Source organism: Archocentrus centrarchus, chromosome 20, assembly GCF_007364275.1.
Source record: "Archocentrus centrarchus isolate MPI-CPG fArcCen1 chromosome 20, fArcCen1, whole genome shotgun sequence".
Classification (NCBI taxonomy): Eukaryota; Metazoa; Chordata; class Actinopteri; order Cichliformes; family Cichlidae; genus Archocentrus; species Archocentrus centrarchus.
In genome coordinates this window covers 908,612-919,633 of record NC_044365.1, presented here as the reverse complement: position 1 = coordinate 919,633, position 11,022 = coordinate 908,612, and the positions used below count along the sequence as shown (strand labels likewise).

General features: G+C 49.4%; 1 protein-coding gene across 3 annotated transcripts in view; it reads left to right on the top strand.

The window, feature by feature from the left end:
* The first annotated feature begins 2,961 nt into the window (after positions 1-2,961).
* The window catches only part of LOC115799121 (aspartyl/asparaginyl beta-hydroxylase), a 43,968-nt gene continuing 35,907 nt past the window's right edge, over positions 2,962-11,022 (top strand). For all 3 annotated transcript variants that reach the window (XM_030756112.1, XM_030756111.1, XM_030756110.1), the window contains exons 1-2: positions 2,962-3,152; positions 7,822-8,001. In XM_030756112.1, coding sequence (XP_030611972.1) covers positions 3,113-3,152; positions 7,822-8,001 — 220 coding nt within the window. In that variant the 5' untranslated portion in view covers positions 2,962-3,112. The remainder of the gene's footprint in view (positions 3,153-7,821; positions 8,002-11,022) is intronic.

Below are 11,022 nucleotides of genomic sequence, written 5' to 3'. Positions count from 1 at the left end.
TTACAGATGCCACTTTTTCAGTACAATATGGAAGAAAACTATCGCACATCGAGACTGAACCTCAAGTAAACCCGGGGTTGGAGGATTAAGAGTTATCTCCATGCCTCTGATGAAGGGTGCTGCTAGTGCAGGCATGTCAAACATACCACAAATGGCCGCCAGAGTCTTTGGAAAATGTGGAAACTTCAAAGGAAGAGGGCACAAAAAGCTGTACTTGCATTCGTTTTAGTTTTCAGATAAACTACCAAATACAAGGATTTCTACTGTTAGTATTTGTTCCAATAACAGAGAGGTTCCTCCTGCTCACTGTTTACAATAGTGAAATGACTTTGACACCCACGGTCAACTTTGTCCTTTGCTAAAGGAGATAATGAAGGAAGCATTGAAGCTCCTTTCCTAAGTGTCATTGCACCTGTTCTCACAGCAGCTACCATGCAGATGCTTCCAGGGACCACCAGTTAGAAACCTTCCTAAGCAAAACCAGTGGTCTTCATCCCTCCATCTGTTCTCCCCTTTGTCAAAGTCAGAGGTGCTCCGGCTCCCCCCACAGTTCAGAGACATCCAGTGAATCACAGCTGGGAAAGGCTGTCTCTGGACTGTGGGAGGACCCAGCCCACTGATGGAGCCCTTCCTGTTGTGAGGTCACAGAGAAACCACTGCACTGCTTATTTAGTCATTTTTTGGCAGCATCCAGCCACTCCTTATCAGACAGGTGCAGACCCTGCTGGTGCCTCTTCAGGTTGCCTGGCACCATCAGCGGAGCTGCTCGGGAGGGTGGCTGGGTCTCTGTGGTTCACAGGTTCAGATGGGGGATTGTATTACGTGTGGCTGCTTTAGCAGCTCAGCAGCTTCAGTGTTCTCACTGATCTCAGCTCGTGTGCAGCTGTCATATATCCGAGTGTGCAGCTCTGGTTTCATATTCATCGTGCTGCACGTTTAACTGCACTGAGCTCCTCAGTGAAACCTACAAAGATGAGATGGAGCCTGTTTGGATGCACAGACCATAAATGAGCTGAAACTCCAGCATGAGGAGCGTCCTCTGAGCTGCAGTTCTGATCTCCACCACAGTGACTGTGTTTCCTGCAGCGTGGAGCCGTACCTGTTTATGATAGACAGAAATACCAGTGTGCATTAAAGGGAAAGTGCAGAGCTCCTCTGTGTAAGTGATTCATTACTGAACTGAATCCACAGCCACTGAAGCAGTGACCGCTCTGTGTGTGTTTGTCTCCACCTGGTGGACATTTACAGGTACTACACACCAGCTCTCTGCCTTAACGTCACGATTAGTTTAACATTCAGCTGATCAGGTGTTGTTTTGCAGTGAGAGCTGAACTATGTTTGTGATTTAGAGCTTCCAAAGACGTGCATGTTTTTGGAACTTGGGAAAAACCTGGAGAAAAATTGGGCAACACAGGACTCCTCCCCGAAGAGGCCGAGGAGGCAGAGAAGCCCCTCAACCTTCCTCATGTGACACCTTAGCCGCAGCTCTGCCTGTTTTCCAAAACCCCAGAAATGTAACCATAACTTCAGCAGGATGGTCTCATTTGTTCCAAGTGTTTTGGAAACAGGGCTGTAAAATTCATTATGGAGGTCTTTGAAGAAACATCTCGATGAAGAAGGACTGTCAGACGCTGACTCTCCAGGATGTACCTGAAAACTCCCAAAGCATCCTTGGATAAACCCTTGAGGATGGGAATATCGTGAGGGGAGGCTTGTCCACGCTGAAGTCCAGTTTTGGGGCTTCACCTTCTTCACAGCAGCGCCTCCTCCTGATGCTGGAGTTCAGAGCTGAGGTTGTTGGTCTTTCTGGCTGTGAGATATTTCTACCTCACAGACAGCAGAAGCTTTATTGTTCCTCTCACATCAGAGCCTCTCACAGAGCTGCCGGGTGTTTGGGGAGCATTGTGGAGGTTTCTGCGAGGCAGCCTGAGGTAAGTCTTTGGTTCCCAGCACCAGACCAGGACGTGGGTGTTATCAGCAGGCTGTGGGACACTGGGACAGAGTTCTTCCACTGTCCTCTCTTTATGGTCTGTGTGGGGAGTGAAATGAGCCACCAGCCTTTCAACAGCTGCAGTCAGGGAGGTGTTTTCTTCCAGGAGCTGGGAGAAGCTTGGCGGTCCAACCACAAAAATCTGACCTCTTTGATACTGAAGAAAGAAGCTCTGTCCTCCAAAAGGATCTCCTGAACATCACTGTCCTCACAGTCTTCAAACGCTGGCCTGCAGCATCTCACCTGCTCCACTCCTCCCTGCAGAGACAGCAGAGCTGCTGCCCCCTCAGACTGACTCCACCCTGCTGCATCCAGGAGATCATTCCTGCCCTTCTCTGTAAGACTGTACAGCAGAGCTTCACCTGTCAGGACTGACAGCGCCACACACACCACTGTCTCAAACCTCCTTCCTGCTAGTTCTCAGGTTTATAATGATCACATTATTTATGGAGGGCATCACTGTTTGCCTGAATTCTTCTCTCACTCTCATTTTCAATGTTTTCTTTCACTTCACGTTTTATTATCCTTATTGTATCACTGTTGTATGTGAAATGTTGCGCTCAGTACGGGCCTGTGGGACCTTCAACAATGCTGTTTTAATTGTTGGCTACACCTTTTTATTTTATTGAGCTGATTTTGTTTTCCTTTTTATTGAGTTTGAAGTTTACATGAAATCATCTGAACCCAGTTTTATTCCAGTGTTTACGTTAAACTGTCTCCGCGCTATCAATAAAGTTTATTTAAACCCAATTAGTTATGTCCTTCCGCCCAGATGTTTAGAGCTCCTCTCCTTCTGCCACGTTTTTGCTCCTTTCCAGAGGCAGGAACGGGGCTGGGAAGCCGTACCAGAATCTGATTGGTGGGAAAACACGAGACCCCGCCTCTAGTCCCGCCTACAAACTGATTACGTGGCTGTGATTGGTGGGATACGTAGCCAGTCACGGTTACCATGGACTTTGGCTTTGCTGGTATCCAAGTGAGGACGTGATTTTCGGTGACCGCGTCGCTGCATCGCGGACAGCGGCGGAGCTTTCACTGCGGCGGAGCTTTCACTGCGGCCGGTTAGCGCGTCACGTCGTCGCTGCGCAGCTGAGAAACAAACAGCGGAGAGTTTACGAAGCTATGGCGCAGAGAAAGAACCCCCGAAACCACCACAAGAAAGGTCAGTGCCCGGATCTGCCCGGACCGCCCGCCTGCGCGGCTCTCATTCATATTTCCGTTTAACATTCTGCAGTTTTGGGGCGTTTTCCGTTTTGGGGGAGGATCCCGGGTGCTAGGACAAAAATTAGAAAGATTATAAATCTCTACGATAAGTTCTTCCGTTCGGCTTAAACACAGGTACGATGTACAGCTCAGACCCCGGCTTTCGAGGGTACATCTCCCGAGGTTCCCACACCATAAAGCGCGTCCCGCCTGGCATCCAGAAGCAGCGGTAACCCGCAGTTAAACCGCTCGTTATTAATAAACTAAATATAATTAATGTGCTTTACTTAAGCCGAGCGGAGCAGTGGCTTTAAAGTGTTCGTACTAATGTGATATCTTCTGTTTATAACGTGTAGCGCCGCCTCGAAACAACAACACCTTTGAGTGGAAGACTTCTGGATGGAGTCTGGCGGGATGTTAGAGGACCGCGGGGCTCGTTTGGCCCTTTGCTGCTAGCTCTGCCAGAATAAGCTGGGAGGCGTACGCTTCCCAGCTTAGCATCGCTCTGTGTGAATGCTAGCTGCATTGTCCTTCAGTAACATGGAGGTGGCCCTGGAAATGATGCTAAGCTAAACTAGCCCTATAATTAAGAGCCTGCTAACAGCAGCTAACGTTCAGGGGCAGCGGTGAGAGTTAGCTCTGGGCTTACTCTCATTATTTACACATTTATGAGCCTCACACAGGTTATTCCTCACCGGGATCTGGAATTCATTTAAAGGGTAATCACACGAATCATTCCTGTGATGGGCTGAGGTCCCAATAATCCTGAAACATCAACACTGAGGAATAAAAATGATTTTATGTGAAATAACAGAGAAATGCTGACGTCACCATCATTGTTGTGTTTATTACAGCTGAGTTTGTCCCATCAACAAACACGTTTCTGCCTGCTGTTGACCTGATAATCATAATGAAGAGCATGAGTGCGTGCTCACACTGAGCGTGTGTGTGTGTGTGTGTGTGTGTGTGTGTGTGTGTGTGTGAGGAGGAAGCTTGCAGAGAAATGCAGCCCCCGCCTGCTCTGACCCTTTGTGTGTTTTGTGAATGCAGATAGCAGCAGCAGGCTCAGCCTAACCCCTGACCCCTGACCCTAAGCAGGGCATCAGGGATGCTCATCCTAGACTAAGCCCCTTCACGCTGCTCTAGGCTGCAGGTTATCTCATGTCCTGTAAAATCTTGGCTTTTTAACAGTGACAACTGTTGAACTGGTTTCAGTTTGACCTCCTTGTTTCTCTCATCATGTTTCCAGCTGTAATAACACATGCAAACACCTGTTAAATAAGGTGGGGGCAAGAATAACACACATGTGACACCCACAGCTTGTTTGCATGCAGCGAGCTCTGTGGTCTTTGCATGCAGTGGTGGGTGATAGGTCATGAGGACCATATCAGATGGCTGTAGCGTGCTGCTTTCAGACCGTCTGCAGGGTTTTTATAACTCTGGGAGGAAGTCTGCCTTTATTTCAAGAACCAGGAAGCATCAGAGTTCTGAGAAACCTGTTTGGGGTCTTTTAACGACGCACTCTCTGCTGAGTGCACCAGTTGACTGGTTGCCCCTCTGAAACAGGTTTGCCAAGCTTTGTGTAGCCTTTGCACACACACCCCACACAGAGCAGTGTTACTGCAGCCCGTTTTTCGCACTGCCACGAACAGCATGTTTACTTCCTCTCATAAACCTGTGATAGGAGCAGATCTGAAGTCAGTTCTGCAGTTGAAGAGGGGTCAGTTGGCAGTTGCAGAAATTCCTCCACATAGTGACGTAGTTGCTGCAGGACGCTGATATAACTGCACAGTGACTCAGAGGCTTTGGTACATCAGTATAAGCAGAACAGAGGCAGGTGGGAACCAGTCGAGTCGGTGTACGCTGCTGTGAAGTTGAGTTGTGCTCATCGTTGCACACTCACTCAGATTGTTGGCAACGTGTTGCCAATCTGTCTGCGTTCATAAGTTAGACTGCAGTTATTTGCACCCCTGTGAGAGGAGCTGTTGCTTGGAGATACATTGACCTTTGCAGTCTCCTTGCAGCCGTCCAGAGGATGCTGTACGCTCACCCTCCAGGGGACCAGTTGGTTGCAGCCACATATGTCGCCTATGCCTCGGGCCGGCTCTGGTCTGAACCACAGCACTGAGCGAGTCCTTAACCTGCTGATGTCATCAGCCTATCCCTAATCCCAGACCTATGAAGGAGCCTTCAGTCAGAGTCTGAGCAGCTGTGAGAAGCTGCCCCCCCCCCCCCCCCCCCCCTCCGAGGTGTTTCACACAGGTGTGTGCACCTTTGTTTTCTGGAGAGCTACCTGCTGATCACTTCTTTCAGGGTCACACCCGACAGCTGAGGGAGAGCCCCCAGGAATGCCAGTGCGAAGGTCATGTGGGGGCTGTTCTGTCCTCTCTGGCATCGCGGGGTTGTCAGCTCTAATAATAGTGTGGATCAGGTTCAGCCGCCCGTCACAATCCCTGCACTGCTGGGAGGAAGAGGAGGAGGAGGAGCCGATTCAGTCTTTGTCTTTGCTCGGGGACGCTCAGAGCTTTGGGATGAGCGAGCGTTACTTTTAAAGCTGCTCTTTCACGTTGTTTTCGTTTGGTGCTTTGATTCCTTGGTGGGACCCTCGGGGTTTATCCCTCCGCTCGTGGTCTCTCAGCTCGGGTTCATCTCGTGGATGAAGGAGCTTCAGTTTCTATTTTAGTTTAGTTTGCTGGTTCTGTGGACCGGCCATGCAGCGATACCGCCACTATGGCACCTCCTACACCTCCTCGCCTGCTGCAGCTCCTGTAGAGGAGATCCACGCTGAGGAGGAGGAGGAGGTGTACACTGAAGAGGAGGTGGAGCCGCTGATAGAGGATGAAATGCAGCCTCTGGTGCAGGAGACCGGTAAGACTGAAGGATGCATGCGGCTTAGATTGGTTTAGGTTTGGCTCTTATCCCCTCTGGTTTGGCTCCTTTAGGAGGTGTGAAAGGGGAGGAGGAAGTGACACAGGTGCAGGAAGAAGTGCTTCCGGTTTTCCAGGACACAGGTAGGAAAGGCATGGATTGGCCTGGTTTGGAATGGTTCTAGAAGGTCAGGGTGTGGTTCAGCCCAGCTTGGTTTGACCTTGTGCAGTGTACAGCATGCTTTTAACACAAGCTCAGCTACATCCTGTGGCTGCTTTTCACAATAAAAGCTCAGGATCTGGCATCATTTGTGATGTGTGGTGTGAAGTGAACGTGGCTCAGCATGTTTCCTGGATCTTGTGGTGTCGGCATCGAGCTGATTATTGAACATCGTTTGGGATCTTTACCACAGCTGATTTCCTTGAAGGAGCTCTGACCCTGAGTGGAGCTTCAGACAGAAGAAGCTGCTCCATCATCACAGCCGGTAGTGCTGCGTGGCTCTCATACACTTTGTCTCAGCTGGAATTAAACCAGCGACCTTTGTAAAAAGTGTAAAAACACTACTCTGTGGGAGCTGACGCATGCAAAGAGCACTGACCTCTGGGTAAAAGCCCGTGTGGGGGCGTTTGTGTCCGAGTCTCTTTACAGCTTTTCATCCAGGTGACTGACGCAGGTGAGCCTCACGTCCATTTGAGGCTTGCAGAGGCTCGGGCTCTGTGAGGGCGCTAACTTTGCTGTTATTGGCTGCAGCTCTTTCAGTCCTCACACAGCTGTTGTCAGCTCGCTCTCTCTCTGTTGGGATCATACTGACTCGGTGTCTCTCGCTCTGTTCCAGGGTCAGCCTGCCCTCCATGCAGCCATGTTACCCCCCCCGCTTTTTTTGTGCTGGATTTTCCCACACACACACTTTGACCGGCACTTCCTGTCTCTCTCTCCTCGTCCTCCAAAGCTCTTAAAATAGTAAAACAGTGTGCCAGATCTCTCCAGCTGGAAACATGACGCCTCAGTCCATTTAGCCTCAGACTAGTCTCTGAGAAGGTCTTAAAATTCATCCTTCAGCTTCAGCCGCTAACTCTTTTCATAACTTATTCATATGCTCAGGGTCAGAAGCACTGTTTTTCCTGGGTCACAGCCTTACCTGTGAAGGTAAGCACAGTGAATCCGTGGATGCGGAATTCTGCATTTCCTGTTCTTCAGGTCATTTTATAAACCAAATATTTGTATCCAAGCGCAGCCACAGAGCCGGGTTCATTTCTGACAGCGGGCCGTGTGACATGTCGTTAGTGTGACTCAGCTGTACAGGAGAGATCCACGTGAAAGACACGGTTAAGTTCTGACTGCAGCCGGACATCACCATCCACAGGGGGGTGGGGTGGGGGTGGTAGGCGGTGGGGTTGGATCCCTGGCTGCTCCAGAATCCTTAAGCAAGAACCCGAGTAGCTCCGAATGCCTTCCCAGAGTGAATGTTGCTGCACAGGGAAAAGTGCTCGCGTGAATGAGACGTGCTCCTTTAATAAGCACCAGTTTGACCCCTGCAGGTTGTTCTGATGCTTCATCAAACACACTGAAGCTGTTGTGTAGTATACTTTTGTGATTTCACTCTGCTCCTGTGTGAGTCCTCGCAGCAGTGCGCCTCTCTGCGCTGCTGTCAGTGAACCTGTGATGCAGCTCAGGTTAACACATTAAATTAGACTCAGTGTTTCTTAAACTGCATACAGATCAGTCGGTTTGGTGTTAACATCAGCTTTTCATGTCCTCAGAGGGGAAGACGGTGCCGGTGGAGAGCAAAAATGGAAAGAGGACAGAGGGAGGAGAAGGAGGAGGAGGAGGCGGCCCAAAGTACTCCATGTTCACCTGGGTTGTGGTCCTGGCTCTTCTGGGAGTCTGGAGCTCCGTGGCCGTGGTCTATTTCGACATTGTGGACTACGACACCGTCATCGGTAAGTGGGAGGGTGAGCTGGGTCTGAGTTAGAGGGATGATGGTTCAGTGCAGCTTTTATTTTGAAGGGGCTCAGCCTGAACAGCTTTGTGAGCAGATCTTTCTGGCACAAACAGAGAAGTGTTTAACATGCATCGACTGTGGTTGTTTTGCAGAAGTAACACAGTCATATTTAGCTCTCATCATTTGAATGTATCCTGAGTGAAGATGACATACAGACGGAGAAAGGCTGTCAGCAGGACACTGGTGGTTAGGATCTAAATGCACCTTCAGCTCCCAAAAATCAAACCGAATCAGACTGTGAGCTGACATAGGTCCATATTTATTCAGTAAAGTTTAACATCCACAAGATCGAATTATTATCACACATGAGCCAAAACTCAGGTAGAAATGACCCAAGAGACGGAGCACAATAGAAAAGAAAAGTGAAGTAAAATAAAAGATCTGGATACGACAGTAAGGAGCTCAGTACGGTCCTCCCTCCGGCTCTCCAGCTGCTTTCATTGTCCAGACTCCTCACAGTCCACATGATGTCAGCAGACAGTTTATTCCTCCTCTCAGCACTCCTGCTCTGAGACCTCTCCACCTCTGCAGCGCCTCCAGGCCTCACCAAGGGTCAGCGTGATCAGATTTCATGCTGCCAGGAATACAACCAGAAGAAAACCAGGAGCTGAGAATGTGAGGACCAAGGAAAACCAGTTTCATCCATAAAGGAGCAGAGGGAGTGAAGGTGGATGATGGTTGGGACAGAGGAGGGAGGGTGGAGATACTGGAGGAGAAGAGGAAGACCTCAGAGGAGGTTCATGGATGAAGGAGGACATGCAGAGGGTTGGTGTGACAGAGGAGGATGCTGGGATAGGGGAGATGGGGGCAGATGATCTGCTGTGGCGCCCCCTAAAGGCAGCAGCTGGAAGAAGAAGCGTCTTAGTTTTCCAGTTAACTGTTTCCACACGTTAACAACGCCCGCTGTGGCCCAGAGCCCAGTAGATCAGGGTGTGGTCCATCCATGGGCCCCTTTAGACACAGCCCTGCATGCTGCAGGCCTTAAACCTGCAGCATGCAGGGCTGTGTCTAAAGGCCGGCAGCAAAAGCCACATTTCCATTAGTACCAGCTACCAGGTACTTTTTTAGTACTCACTCAGCCGAGGTTCCAAGCGATCTGAGGCAATCCAAAAATGTGACGTGGAGGACAGCATGCCGCTGATTGGCCAGAGTGTTGTCACTAGTAGCAGAGTCATGAGAGCGACTCCTTCACCAGAATCAAGCGTGCCATTTTTAAAACCCCACAGCAAGAAACTGGAGGCACAAAGCACCGTTTGAATCCACAGACCAACAGTTTACAGCAGTAGTTTTGCAACATGAGAGCCATCTGAAACACACACACACGCACAGCATACATATTATAACCCTATACTGCCGGGCGATCTCCGCTGAAGCACCATTACCTGCCCCTACCAGCCGAACAGCTGGTTAGCACAGAGCCTGAGGCGGCTGATCAAAGGAACTTTGAGTTACCGTAATAACGTTTGTCCTATTGGAAAAATTCAAACAGTTTCTGAAAGCTGAGAAACTGCACTTCACAACCAACATAGGGCATTACTGTGGTGTTATTACGGTAATTGTTGCCATAAGTCCGCGAACGGCGGCTCTTTTGAAGTACACTGAGCCGATTATGTTCGGGGGTATAGGGTTATAGTTAACAATGATAACCTTCATCCATTAAAACACTGTATGGGGACTTATGCATGATGATGATATTAAACTGGCATTAGCTGTGAGCTTGCCTCTTTCTCATCTATTGTTGTGTTTTGAGTTGCATACAAATAACGTCGAGACACTACTGCCCACACTGCTATATCGACTCCACCCACACTGTGGTGGTCCTCAATTGCAATGGACACACAACACGACTGTGGCGAGTTGTGTTGACCCGCGCTGAGTAGATACGATGGAAACGCAGCAAAAGTTTCTAAGAAACAAATTGGAAGTTGGTGGCAGCCTAAAAACATATTTGCTCCTTTTAGTCTTTAAAAAGCGCTCAGATCAGCCTTTCTCTCTGTGATGGTTGGTGCACACTGCCACCATTACTGGCCCTGGATCAGTGGTTATCCTGACACTGAGGCAGCCACATTCTACCTGTGCACCTGACATCTGTCACCACCCTGTACGCCCACTAATCAGCCTTAAAGTGCTGCTGTGGGGCACCACAGTGGGTCGTCTGCCTCCGGCTCACTCTGTCCTTTACTGCATTCATCACGTGTGTCATGTGGACATGATTATTAGATATTTACAGATAGATATTTGGATTCAGACCCAACATTGAAGCAAAAAGCTTGTGCTCAGAGCTCGTACTGAGACATACGCAGACACTCAGTAACATCTGTCACGTCCCGCCTCGTGTCAGTGAAGAAGAAAGCCTCTGACCTACTTGTTTGGGTTCTCAGCAGCATCTTTATTTGGGTCTCGAGCTTTCACACACTCTGAAACAAAATGTTAAAAGGGTGGTTTTCATACAGGAAACTGGAAACATCTTCATGTGGTTTGATGCAGAGTTCTCAGCATCTCTCTCTCTCAGACACAGGGCACAAACACTGCTGTGGTCTGATGCAGTGAGAACTTTATTTCACACACTAATGCTGTGATTGACCGATTTAAGCATCACTGATCAGACCTCAGAGCGTCCTGCATGCCTGCAGCTGCAGCCTTCGTGCTTTTGGTGTGCAAACCAGGTGGAGCGAGGTGAGGAGGACGCCATCTGTGGGCTGGAAACCTGTCTGTGTTTGCTGTGGTCTGTGGTCTCCTGTTATTAGCGTTCAACCGGGGTCACCGTGTTAGTGTCAGACAGGAGTGAAGGCACAGAAAACACCAAACCAAGCTCAGAGCTTTGGTCACCCTGCTGAGATGTTCCCACCTGAGGAAACAGGTGGAGCTGCTTCAGCAGGACTTAAAGACGAAGGCCGGACGTTTGCTCAACGGTCCTTTGGCCACATCATCATCATCATCGAACAGTTTCAGGATGAAC